General features: G+C 36.6%; 2 protein-coding genes across 4 annotated transcripts in view; one reads left to right on the forward strand and one right to left on the reverse strand.

Moving 5' to 3' along the window:
* Positions 1 to 13,817, forward strand: part of LOC124621978 (putative protein FAM10A4) — a 188,701-nt gene that overhangs the window by 51,636 nt on the left and 123,248 nt on the right. The gene's annotated exons all lie outside the window — the stretch shown is intronic.
* The window catches only part of LOC124621977 (uncharacterized abhydrolase domain-containing protein DDB_G0269086), a 77,541-nt gene continuing 65,384 nt past the window's right edge, over positions 1,661 to 13,817 (reverse strand). For both annotated transcript variants that reach the window (XM_047147513.1, XM_047147512.1), the window contains 5 exons: positions 12,475 to 12,591; positions 8,825 to 8,997; positions 5,228 to 5,419; positions 4,504 to 4,767; positions 1,661 to 3,821 (listed from right to left, as the gene is read on the reverse strand). In XM_047147513.1, coding sequence (XP_047003469.1) covers positions 3,441 to 3,821; positions 4,504 to 4,767; positions 5,228 to 5,419; positions 8,825 to 8,997; positions 12,475 to 12,591 — 1,127 coding nt within the window. In that variant the 3' untranslated portion in view covers positions 1,661 to 3,440. The remainder of the gene's footprint in view (positions 3,822 to 4,503; positions 4,768 to 5,227; positions 5,420 to 8,824; positions 8,998 to 12,474; positions 12,592 to 13,817) is intronic.

Raw genomic sequence — 13,817 nt, forward strand, 5'->3', positions numbered from 1 at the left:
ATGTAATAGCTAAAAGTGATATGTCGTTTAAAATATTGTAGTGAAGTGCATAGGAAAACTACCAACTAAGCTGCGATAGAATTCCCCAGTAGTAGCAGTGTGCCACAATATCTCATTGCTAGCAGATGCCTTAGGCAGTATTGGATGCGAATAGTCTAGATTGCAAGATTCTGGAATGTACAGACAGTCCACATTATATGCCTTGAAACTCTTTGACTGTTTCTGTATATATACCTCTGTATGCAAAGAAACGTCTATGTAAATAAGCATTTAAGATGTGTAACATTAATTTTATGACATATGGGATCAGAAGACAAGCAAAGGGAAAAAAATTGCTATCTCATGTATTAGAGGCTTTTGAATTGGCGGTAGAATGTTGGAGATGACTTGTGTGGTGATCATGATTTTTCATTGGAACTTTAATATTATTGCTATTACTTGTCTCTGATACAGAATTTACAGGTAAAAGAAAGTAAAGCTTTGTATTATTGTGCAGGATTTCAGTAAGGAAAAGACAGTATAGGAGAGATTTTCTTTGTATATATATGTGTGTGTGTGTGTGTGTGTGTGTGTGTGTGTAATGACTTCATTATTTCTGTTACACATACACTTCCTTTGCTCTTCAGGGAGCAGACAAAGATGATATTAAAAACTGTAAAATGTGTATGGAGGGAGAGTGATTAAGCCAGGAACCCTAGAATTGTATCTATTTAAATGACACACAAACTCTTTAAGAAAATATCATCTGCATTTTAGGTGTAAATTTTTTTTATTGTACCAGTGAATGATACTGTCAGCTGTTATTGATTTTTTGTGTGTGTCCGTATTTACAGGGCATCACTTTCTGATGCACATGTAGTATCAGACAAAAATGCTAGTAAAACTCACCCTTTCATGATGGCAGTCAGCATAAAGAAGCAGAAAGGAAGATACAACTCATGTTACACATTATCTACAAATCTGTAATGTTACAGTGTTACATGCTCGCAACGGCTGACTGGTTATCTGGCAATTTGTAGAAAGTCTTTCTATAACACATAACATACAGTGTATTTTTTCTCAGCATCTCAGGTGCCTATTTCTGAGTGAGAGAAATCAGAAGAGTTAGGTGTGCTTGCACTTTGTGTCTCACCACTGCCAACCATAGTGATCAGACCGTGCTTGTGCAATAGCATTGTGTTAGCCAGTTTTGGGTGCTGCATGTTGTTAACACTGTGCTGTGTTCGATCTTTTTATGCTAGAGTGAGCAATGAGGCTGTTATGAAGCTTTTCCTTATCTATAGTGTACTCTACCTGCAAGAAAGATTAGTACCCTTCGTGGGGTAGATGTTATGTACAAAACATAAATTATAGGTATAGTGGCTGTGTGAATGAGGAAGTCATAGCTTCCTTCCTCCACACCATGTAGTTCGTTGCATAATATGTTATCCTGCTGCACATATCCGATACAGAGTGGCAGTCTCAGTGCCACAGGTTGTGTTGTATTGCAAGGATACCTCAGAATATCATTATATGTTATAAGGTCATTGGTTTCAATGTAATGTGAAGTTCCCACATTTTTCTGGTGGTATTGAACTAATACACTTCCTGTCAAAAGCAATTTGAAGATTTGTTTCGTAAGCTCGTTTCTGTTTGTTGGTAATTATGCTTAACACACTACTAACAAACAGTACATTGATTTTATTATGAATACTTAAGTAAAATTTTACAAACAAAAATACACTCACTCACACATACAATTTGGAGAACAATCTCTGTTGGTAGTTCTAGGGAACTCACAGACATTCAAGGAAATGCGATTGCCACATAACTTGTTTGTGGCTGTGCAGGAAATGTCTTGAAGCACTGCATATACACACATAAAATTTACACATTTAATCCTTGATTGTAAAATACACATCATATTGTTTCTTCTTTTCACTTGAATTGCTTGGACCTTGTGATGTGCCTTTTTATTATATCAATCAATGAAATTTGTAGAGGTTGCTGTTTTTCATTTTGAACACATTTGTACACAGCACCTTACTTATCTCACTCTGCAGCAAAATATGCTTCTGCAAGCCATAAATGTATGAACCAGAGTTAACAGCAAAAAAGATAAACTTACTGCTTTGTTCAAACTAAACTGTACCTGCATTTATACCCTGAGGATTGTATAAGGATACATGTGCCTAAATATCATCACACCACACACTGTATGTGATTTGAGTAGAGATTGTAGGAATATGACATACAAAAATCATATTATTGCTTGATTGTGGAACTTTTCTCCCTTTGCTTCTATAAAATAACGTGAAGTTAAATTTCTCATACAAGTCTTCATTTTCTTTCTTGCAATGCATATTTTTGCAGAAATGCAGCTCTGGATAAAGATGTGTGAAAGGTCTATGTAAAATGCCTAAGTTCACACAGTCATGACACTGCATAATCACACTTTAACTTCTCCACTTAGTGCTTAAATTGTTGGACAGTTACACAATGTTCTTTTTGTAGGACACTGTTTCACTTTAGGTAGCTACATTTGAACTTTTTATGTTCCTGTAGCTGAGTTAAAGCTTTTTGAAGTGGAATGTCTAGAGCTTCCTTCCACTTCACTGGTTGCAATCAAACTTATGCCACAGGGTGCACTTTCTGAGTCTCTGTAGTGCCAATTTTGGATTAGTGAATTTCTCATTCGTTTTAGGGAACTATGCATGTCGCAGGTGACAGTGGCAGTTTACATATTAGCGGCTTTTTTCACATTCTTGCACTAACTGAATTAAGCTCCAAACTAGAATTTCACTTGATCTGTCTTCCTTGAAAGCATATGCAATGACCAAAAATTCCAAACACTTTCTACTTGTCTGCTTTATAAAGAGGAGCAATTCAAGTTTGCTGTATTGTTTCCCTCCTGGATTTCAGTTGTTGATTTGCTGGAATTATCTGAAAACCTCAGAATTTTTTAAAACCTTAGTGTCACACATGCCTATAATTCTTATTAAATTTGTTTTGTTTATTTAACACATCTGCATTTATCGGTGACTTTCTGTTCTGTGTTAAGGTGTAAAGTAGAAGTTATAGCACCCTGTCACTGAATTATGCTTCTTTGAAAAATATTCGGTGTTGTGTCTTCATTTTTTATGCTTATGTTCTAAAAGCTTGATTGAGACTATTTTAATTGTAGTCCCAGAAGTAATAGCCACAGTCTTGCATTTGTGAATATAATTTTTTGTTGGTTAATTGTATTTTTTTTTTTAAAAAAGTCTATGCTGCTCATAGTCAGAGTTAATATTGAGTACAGGCTCAGTGTATGATCACAGCCACTGTCATCTGTTGTTTCCCCACACAAATCACATATTGTTTGCATTGCCTGCTGGAAGTGGTTTCCAGCTTACTCTTACTCATTAAGAAGGTGGACCCTGGGCATTGTATACTTTCTGCTGCCACCATCTTGGAAAAGCTCAACTCTGGACCCGTGCATTCAGTTGTGTGAGTGCCTCTTCTACACCCTTGTGGTACTTCCCTACCAACTCAGGCAGGTCATATGCGATGGCAACATCTAATCGGTTTATAGGGCATCCCCGGAAGTATGTACACGTGGATGATAGAAGAGGAAAGTCGTAGAGAGGGTTCAGTCGAAAGAAGTCGCGGTAGACATCTGGGTCGGGAAGGTCGTATCGTGAAATATTAGTCAGAGTGCTGAGGCCTTCATAAATGTGGTAGTCTTGTGGCCTTTCAATGATGTCGTCACTAACCCTCTTGCGGTTACCGAAGAGCCCTTTGTGATTGTAATATGTTGTCAGGTAGCAATCAACCATTTTTGCGTGGTTCCGGACTCTCACCTGCATAAAAAAGAAGATACAACCTAGAAATTTTATTGAAATTAATTAAGTGATTAGAAATCTAATCATAGAATATCTACAGATTAACTGACATTATACCATGGGATTATAGCTGTGGGCTGCATCTAACAGTTTTCGTATCTGTTGTAGGTAATTAATCATTAATGCCTACTCCTATAACAGCTGGTATAATCTTGCCTTTAAGTGTTTACAGGCATTACTGTTAATTATTGAGAAATGAGGCTGTTTGGACTTGCAAAAGACTGTCAAGATTTCCCATTCAAGATGCTGCAATAAACACATCTTGTGCTGTTATCTTTTAGTAGCACAAATATTGTTTTGCTAAAAACCATTAAAAATTTGTAACAAATAAATATATTTGCATATAGAAGACGGTGATAAATCTGTAATGCCCTTTAAAATTCTTTCTACTTGTTATGCTCTGTTTTATCATCTGAAATTTTCCTACATATTTGGAGATCTGTACCAGTAATCGTGCTGTTGTACTGATGTAATTTGTCACCGGAAATCTTATATACGGCAGTGGAAGAGCAATTACTACATATCTCATTCACCATATTAGAATGTGGGGCATGGGCAGCCATGTAACTTTTAGAGAGTATGTTTGTATGCATGTTAATTAGAGTTCTTGTTTGAGTGATTTAAATTAATTTGTACTTACTGCAAAACGTCTGGCACTAGCAATCTTGTTCTCCACTCGTCTGTCGATAGCTTTCCTCATATCCTGAAGGAATGCGTGTTCTTGTGCTTGCAATAGTCGCACAGGTGCTCCCAGCTCATAAGGCAGTGACCATAATGAAGTTGAATACATAACAGGAGGCTCTGAGCTTGACATCAGTGGACTTATGTTCCAAATAAGTGTCCCCTGGACACGCATGAGTTCCTCAGGCTTCACTTGGTCTGCCTTGTTGAGCACAATTCGAGTCTGCAAAACCGTCTGTCTTAGCAATGACAGTTTGTATGTGTGTATTGTAAGTGTTTGGTACACATATGACTATGTATAAGGGGACCATTATGGTTGGGGTAAGGCATCTTCAGGGCCCTTAGAGATGGCATTCAGGCAAGAAAAGGGGGTGTAAAACTAAAAAAAATGAATTGTATTAGTGTTTAAACCAAAATTTATAGTGTTACTAAGATGATTGGTGACTGTCCTGATGACATTTAACCTCTACGGGTGGAAGTGTTAGTAGGGATGATCATGACTGTGGAATATTTGGAGCAGTTAAAACCCAACTTGGTACACACAGTATTGGGTTGGGATAAATTAGTAACCAAGCAGTGTCAAATAAATAGCTACCACATTATATAAATTTGGTTTGGTTTTCTAGGCCCACCGAAGCTTATTTAGTGTGTTGTCTTGTTAAAAATAGTAGTTCCTGATTTACCTGTGACTCCCGTCCTTTCAGCTGGTCCAAGATCGCTTCGGTCTCAGGTCCCACATCCAGCTTTGCTGGGTCGTATACCAGAAATATTATGTCGGCACGATCGATAAACCACTGACACGCATCATTAAAAGGAAACAGGCGTTCTACCTGTTTACGAATTTCTAGAATTCCTGGAATTTCCACTATGTTAACCTGTGAACATTGATTACATCAGTTCCAGTGAAATTAAACTGCATCATTGTTTTTTCAGGTTCATAAGCACGCTGAGAAAATAAGTAGTCACATTAATTCAAAAAGTACGTAGCTCCTTCCTGAGCTTTAGGAATGGCTATTGCATACTGTATAAATTTTATTTATGTAAGAGTCTTCTTTTTGCCACTAATCCTGCCACACAAAATTATGTAGTTTGGTCAGATTATGTGGAAGCTGTCCTACACTTACGAGACATTATGAAAGGCTGTTTTGGAGTTTTTAATGTGTTAAAATCCTGGGTGTTGGCAGCCAAGATGTGTAATTTGGCTCTAATAATTCTTACTACAAGTAGCCTCGGCTGTAGTCCAGAGCAAAGGAAGATTGTCATCACGGAAGACAGGAGTGTTAATGTGATAGTCCTTTCAGGACGACAGACAAATTATGAGACTTGCTTGTTCAGCAACTAGAGCCATCTCTGTCTCTTACCTCATCTTGCACAGTTCCATTTTCAGATCCCACAATGTCTGTGATGAATGCAAGAAGACGTGTCATTAACATATAGACCAAAACATGTTTCATCAATCACATTTTCAATCACCCACAGCACACTGTTGGTGTATCCTTCCCCTTTGTAACTGGGAAACTTTGTAGACAAGAGTGAGCAAGGCTCTCTTGTTTTCAACTTTTCTCAAAATCTTCACAGTACAATTTCTACCAGAGTTTGTGCTTTAAAACTATTGTGATAGGATCTGAGTACATTCATTATATCAATTTCTGCCTTCTATTGAAGTGGTTTTCACCCATGAACTGGGATGCATGTCTGTGACCCTAGTGTGATGTAATGGTGTCTTGATCTCACTTCTACGTCTAGGTCTATGTCTACATATGCTCCTATACTCAGCAAACCACCATGAAGTGCGTGGCAGAGGGTATGTCCCATTGTACCAGTTCGTAGGATTTCTTCCTATTGCATCCACTTATGGAGCACAGGAAGAATGATTGTTTGATTGCCTCTTTGTGTGCTGTATTATTCTAATCTTACCCTCACAATCCACATGTGAGCGACAAATAGGGGGTTGTAATATATTCATAGAGTCACCATTTAAAGCCGGTTTGTAAACTGTAACTCGGTTTAGTTTACATCTAACATCTAGTCTGCCAGTTCAGTATCTTGGTGACACTTTCCCAAGGATCATCCTCTGCTACATTTGGTAAACTCAGAGGAGGTATATAGATGGTAATACATGACAAATCTGTCAGTACCTTCTTTGTATGCTAGAAGGCCTTCTTTTTCCACTCTCGTTACACGCAACATGAGTATGGCAGATGAGGTGAGCACTGGGCCTGGCCATTCCGAACACTACCCTGTTGTCTCAGCTGCCCCTTGTGGCAATCCGTTTGCAAGTGCCTTTCATGAATAGTAACTTTGGCACCCCAACTTAATGATTTGTTATGCATTGAACTTATGGTTATTCACAGAAAATAACTTTGATGAAAAAGTCTATTAGGATTAGAGCTGAAACATTTTTAATGAGTTGCACTAAGTGAACAGATCTAACAGTACATTTTTAAATAGAATCAGTTATATGATGTGTCTCAAAATCTTTTGGTTAAATCAGTCATTTTAATGAAATTACAGTTGAGTGTGTTATTTATGTTCAAAAATTTTATTGCACAAGACAGTATAGGGAAAAGTAATCCTGGAGGAGATAGATCTCTTTGCTTAATTAGATAGTAAGAGCACCATGGATAGCCACAGTGAAGTAGAAGTAGAATTGCTGAAGCAAAAAGTGATTTCAATAAGAAAACAAGGATTATGTGGTACCAGTGCAAAAGATTTGAATGTAACAAAATATTTATTTAAATATGTTGTGCATGGAGTGTTGATATTCACAGTTGTGATTTACAGACTTTTAAGCTGAAAAGGAGTAAGGCTGAATTTGAGGTATATAACAGAAGATTTATTTAGGAAAATCAAAAGAGTAGATGTGCTTGTGGAAATATATCTTAACTAAATGGAGCTTTTACTCGAATGAGAGGAAGTGCTAAAACTGGCTTTGTGAAATAAAAGATGATAATAGTAGTACTTGTTTTGCACTCTACGGACTAACTTATGAAACCAATAAGAGGTCATATAAATGAGAAGAGAACAAGGGGAAGACTTAGATTGCATTATATGAACCCAGCTATGAAAAATGCAGGATGTTACAGTCCCGAAGAGATACAATCGGAGGAACGAGAAGAGTGGAGGTCTGATTTTACCAATATTTGACTTGAGCAATAATGGTGTCGATGAAATCTTGTCTGCCACTAATAGTAGAAATTTTGCATCCCGACTCTTCAGAATGCTGTTGGTATTTCAAAAAAGATGCAGATTTTTACAGACTGAAAGTAAGATTAAAGAAAGATGTTTATACACCACATGTTTTGAGAGGCACCGTAGGGGCAAAGGATAACTATATTTGTTTTTTTTTTTGAAGCTGTTAGGTTTTAATCATTTACCATATCTTCATCTTGGATGAGATATTGCGTTGTCTTATTATAGCTCTGACTCTTACTGTTTCCATAACGGTACATGTTTTGGTGCCAGAACAAAGGTAGTTGCTTTATAGCAACACTAATGACAAAATTAAAGCTGCAGTTCATTTTAAATATATTCCAAGTTTTTACTAAATTTCCTATCCGGAGCTACAATTGTACCAGTAGCAAGAGTGTGACAGTGATCTGGAAAGTTTTATCATTGTGCCTAATTGCCATATTATGGTGGAGTACACAAATACTTCCATTCTTTCCAATGTCAGTTTTCTCACAAATATTTTTGCTAGTTGGAGATCAGTTGAATGCTTCACAGTATATTCTTATCTCTCATCCTGGCACTCATGTCTCCTCATTTCACTTAATGTATTAAGCTTGCAACCTCCTCCCTCTCCCTGTACCTCTACCTCTACCTATCCTTTCCCCTGGACTTCCTGTACAAGGAATGTTTCACTGAGTTAACCTTTTGCTTTAGCATTATATGTGTATATGAAGAAACTGCTCAAATTGACAATATTACACAATAACCAGAAATACAGTGATCTTGTCATGTGTGATTTTTGTTTGGAAACATATCACTGGTAGCTAGTATAGATAGGAAATCTACACAGTAGCAAAACACATTAATAAATACATATGATTTCCGATCTGTTCACCAAGAATTTTATGAAGGAGAATCAGGATCTCCAGTTGTTAGTGCTTTCCTTGTATTAATTGTAATCATTTGTAAATCATCAACCTATAAAAGAACCTTTGTGGATACAGTTCACACAAAGTTATGAATCTAAATGCTTGGAATGAATATTATTCTCACTTCCATGGTTGAGTTTGATCTGTATGCAATGTATTAAGTAAAATAGCCCAGCTTACCTTTTCGAGCAATTTGTTAGGTAAGCGCAGACCTCTCAGTCGATCTAGCAGACCCTGCCCAAACTTTTGCAAGCCAGAAAATGTCCAGTCGGCTGCGAGCTGCGTTCCATCTAGCACCTCTGATCGGTCACCCCACATAACAATGTTGAAATAGGCTGGTGATGGTTCAGCACCTAAAAAGTTAATTTAATGCCTCAGAGAGTATTACAACAGTGTAACAGAACTGTTCATTCTATTCTGTGGTATGATGTTGCTATTCTTCTTACACTCTTTACAAACGTGTAAAAGAAAAGATAAATATTACTCCATTAGTAGTTTAAGCAGTGGCTTACTAACATAAGAAGATAAAAGGCTAACAAAGACATAAAAAGAGCAAAGAAGACACATTTTCTACCCATTAAAGGCTGCAAAAGTTAGTGACTATAATTAGCATAGTTAAGGCCACAAAATAACTATACAGAGTGATAGAGAATAGGGAACAACTGGCAAGAGAGCACTTGCTTATGACAAGGAAGATAGTGGACATGCAGACAGCATAAGTATTAGAGCTTAAAGAGCTGCTTTTACACTTGAATTATTAAAAATTTTACTAATTAGGGAAAAGCAGATGAAGGTATGTAGATGGTGTATTGAAACAGTCTTAGTATTTCTGTTTTACGCCTCACCTTGGCCATGGGCGTGTGTATTTGGGTGTCTTTCTGATAGTGTGTGTGAATGTGTGAACTTTTACTAGAGAAAGACCAAGAGCTCAAAAACTAGTACAAATAGCAGACTTGCACTGAATAGTATATTCAGCCACATGCCAAGTACCAAATATACTGTGGGCTTTCTAGCCGAATAGCTGAAAATTAGGAAAAAAGTTTGGCCAGCGCATGACGGGAAAATTTGTTTCTCGTTCGTTTGTTCAAATTTTGCTTACCTCCACCCACACCACACCGTTCCGCACGCATTGTTGTTACAACGCTGCATGTTTTTTTGACAAGTTTAGATTGATAAACATCGTCAGTATATAAGTACAATTCATTGTACTCTCTATCTTTTGATTTGTTTAAAAGTGAAATCACCTAAGATCTGACAAATAATAATTGATTAAGGCTTCTAAAAAAATCGCCTAGATGGACATACTTCAAGGATGATGAAAATAATCCAAAAAGTGTTGTGTGTAAACTGTGCGAAGTAAAAATTTCTCATGTTAGCACTGGAAAGCAGGCGACTACATCAGGAATGATAAATCATTTGAAAAATAAACACAGTGGTGAACATAGTTGCAGTCCACACTTCCTAAGGGGCAATAAATTGTGGATCAAGATACAGAAATAAACCTTTGACATCAAGAAAACAACTGAGTCTTGAAGAATGTTCTGAAATATGTAAACCATGAGATATTAATGATCCCAAGGCTAAAAAATACCATCTTTTGATTGCCAAAATGATAGACTTGACAATGAAGCTGTAAATATAGGAGAAAGGGTTAGTTTTAGAAGACTAACTAATAGCGCTTTGCCACAGTATAAAATACCAAGCCACCCTTACTTTTCAGACAAAATAATTCCAGAAATATATTATAAGCTGGTTGAGACAATTAAAAGATTAATTTCAGAGACTGATTATATTTCTGTGACATGCGACTTGTGGACATGCTTGCATGATCAAAACAGTGTTCTAAGTTTTACTGTACATATTATTGATCATGAATTCAATGTCAGACATGTAGTATTGATTATCAACCATTTTGAGGGACAACACACAGCAGAAAACAGTGATTAGTTTACAGGAGATTGCAAGTTTATGGGACATCCAGCAGGCAAAAATTCATGTCGTTATTTGTGATAGTGGACAAAACATAATAAAAGTTGTTAGTAATGCAGAGTTGGCTTCAGTGCATTGTTTCATTCATGCTCTTCAATTAATTGTTAATGGTTGTCTGAAGGCTCAGTCAGATGTGACTCAATTGATAGTAAGAGGTAGGAGGATCATAACTCATTTTACTCGTTTTGGCACTGCACTATAAAAACTGCATTCCATCCTAAAAGATTTGGATCTCCATCAGTATGAATTGGTGCAAGATGTGTGAATGCAGTGGAATGCCACCCATTATATGCTTGCTAGGCTAATGGAACAAAAACGGGACATTTCACACTTGTCTCATGGATTGTGATATTGCCAATGTGATTGCTGCACAATGGAAGCTTTTAGACCAACTTTAGAAATTACTACAACCATTTGAGAACATAATGAGAATCACAAATTCTGGATACACTTGCACTTCTGAAATTATTGTTAAATAAATATGTTGTTAAATTAATGTGATATTGCAATAAAATGAGCATGTCAGAGCTGACACACAAATTAAGCCAGGTGAGGCTTGATATACAATAAGGGTTTGCAAGTTTGATTTGAAGACATCACAAAAAGTAAAAATTATTTGGTGGCTACCACTTAAGGCCCATGCTTCAAAATGTTTTTCACGCGTCAACTGCAAAGAGAAAAAGCAAGGCAGTATATTTTGATCGATAGCCTAAAGGTGAATCATGAAACAAGCAGCAACAGTAGTGCGAATTCGTCCCCTATTCAGGCCAAGGGGATGAAAATCGAAGTGCAGAGTCTATGCCAAACTATTCACTCATCTTTTATGGATTGCTTTGTAGAGGTGGTTGCAGGGAAAAAAGAAAAAGAAAAAAGAAAACAGCTCATACCAGGACAGCTAAAGAAAATAATGCAGTTGCAACTGAACTAGACCTTTATTTAAGTATTAACAACATACCACATCTTGATAATACGTGTGATGGCAAGCAAGAAAAGATAAATTTGTGCGTTTGCTAAATCTTGCAGCAAAATATTTGCCGTCGCCAGAAGTAGTGTTTAATTGGAGCGTCTTTCCTCTGAAATTGGCAATGTCTACGAGAAGAAAACGAGTAAACTGTTGCCTAAAAATTCAGAAAAATTATTCCTTCCACACCATAATCTTCCAATTATGAATTTCAATTACGAGAATTCAAATGCATAGTCATTTATTATTTTAAAAAATTAGCCTGCAGAATATGTAAATGTATTTTGATACCTAACTTTTTGTTAACATTTGTAACACTAGTTTAATGATTACAAGGAAAATAAAAATAATATGAAATAAAAAAATATTTTAATTTTACCAGTTATCTGATTACGACACATCTTACATTAGTATCTGATGTTTGGCCAAATAGTACCTAGATATTCAGTATTCAGCTGGATAGGATAAAAGTAGCCTAATAGGATGAATACCAAATAATAGCCGAGCATTTGTCGCAATCTTAGTAACTACCTAGTTTTCTGTCACATGTTTCTATGCACTGGAGTCGGTCTGCTGTAGGTGACTGATTGCTTTTCCTTTATTTTACATATTGTGCATCTAGAAATTTCCGTTGTTCATTGCATAATATTGATACCAATGCAGCAAATTTGAAAGTAAAAAGACAAAAATACTGTCATAACATGTTAGAGTAATTCTGATTTACGGAACATAAAGAATCTGGTTCAGTTTATGGAGAAGAGACTCTTCATTGACGTGATTCAGTGCAAACGTGTAGTGGATTAAAGATGAAGAAACATATCTTTTTTGAAATGTATGTTTTTGCTGAACACACATCTTGTTGGTGTGACATTTTTCTTACCTGTTCGTAGTGCGGTTCCTGTGTATTCATTGTCTAAGAGATAATTGATGATAGAGGACTTCCCTCCACTCCAGGGACCCATAAATAGTATCAGAGGTTTTGAAAAGATTTCGGGATCTGAAAGAAAAATGAAAAGAGAGTATTAGAAAACAGCTTGTCTTACATTGTCATTTGACTTAGAGTGTCTGCCAGTGTTTTGCACTACTCTCACCTGCTTGGATCCAAGCAGATTGCATGTCATCTTAAGCATGTCCAGTATTGAATAATGTCAGTATCAAGAAATAGGTGTTATAAGGCCTTCAGCAATACAGCATGAATTATTAATTTTCTGACATTATTCCCTGAAATTACACCTACCTTACTTATTCTACCTATCCATTCTACTTTTACAACTTCCTTAAGCCAAATGTCCCCACTCAACTTGTTTCCTTCCTCGTCATATTGTTTGTATCCTTGCATCTTACTATGTGTGAAACACTCTGAGAAAAATTTGTGTTTTATGTCACTCTTACCAGAACATCTTGTCTATAATACCAAATAAATCATTGTTAATACTTTAATTTCATGGATAGGTTTAAAAAAAATCTACTCACCAAGCAGTGGCAGAACATACACATAAAAGAATGTTATAATTAAGCATGCTTTCGGAGCCAGGGGCTCCTCGCTCAGGCAGAAGGGCTGAAGGGGAAGGAAGAGGGTGAAGGAAAAGGACTGTAGAGGTCTAGGAAAGTGGTAGATTTTGCAAAAGTCACCCAGAGCTGCAGGTCAGGGGAGACCTACTGTATGGGATGAGAAGGAAAGCCTGATTGCTAACACTTTGTCATTGCTGTCAAAGAACATTTAGAGAGCTCCAGTAGATACTTGAATTATTCAGCTCAGTCATTTATAGGCACATTAAATTTGTTTAACCTTGCATTTAATATTTTACATTGCTTTCACTGTGTAACTTTTCAGGTGTAGCAATTTTTTTCTTTGTATTCACTCTTTGCTTAGTGCAGTAGTAGCCACATCTTAAAGCCTGTAAAATATGTAGACAGCTTTTTGTTGAACTACAAGCTGTGCCCTCTGTGAAGGATGTTTCTGAGTTTGTAGACTCTGTTGTTTCAGAAGTTTAGTACTGAAAGGAATGTACTGTGTAATTTCATTCTCTGCTTTGTTCTCTCCCAGTTTCCATTCTGAAACTCTTATCCTGCCCAACTTATCTTTATTTTTCTACAGTGCTGTGGGCTATGGACTGAGTCAGTAATCGCTGAAGTCAAAATTGTTATTCTCACCACCATTATATCAGCTAACAGGCAGTTGTCTTTGACAGTGACCATTTGTTCTTAATTCCCAGACTTCTC

This window comes from Schistocerca americana, chromosome 7, assembly GCF_021461395.2.
Source record: "Schistocerca americana isolate TAMUIC-IGC-003095 chromosome 7, iqSchAmer2.1, whole genome shotgun sequence".
Lineage (NCBI taxonomy): Eukaryota > Metazoa > Arthropoda > Insecta > Orthoptera > Acrididae > Schistocerca > Schistocerca americana.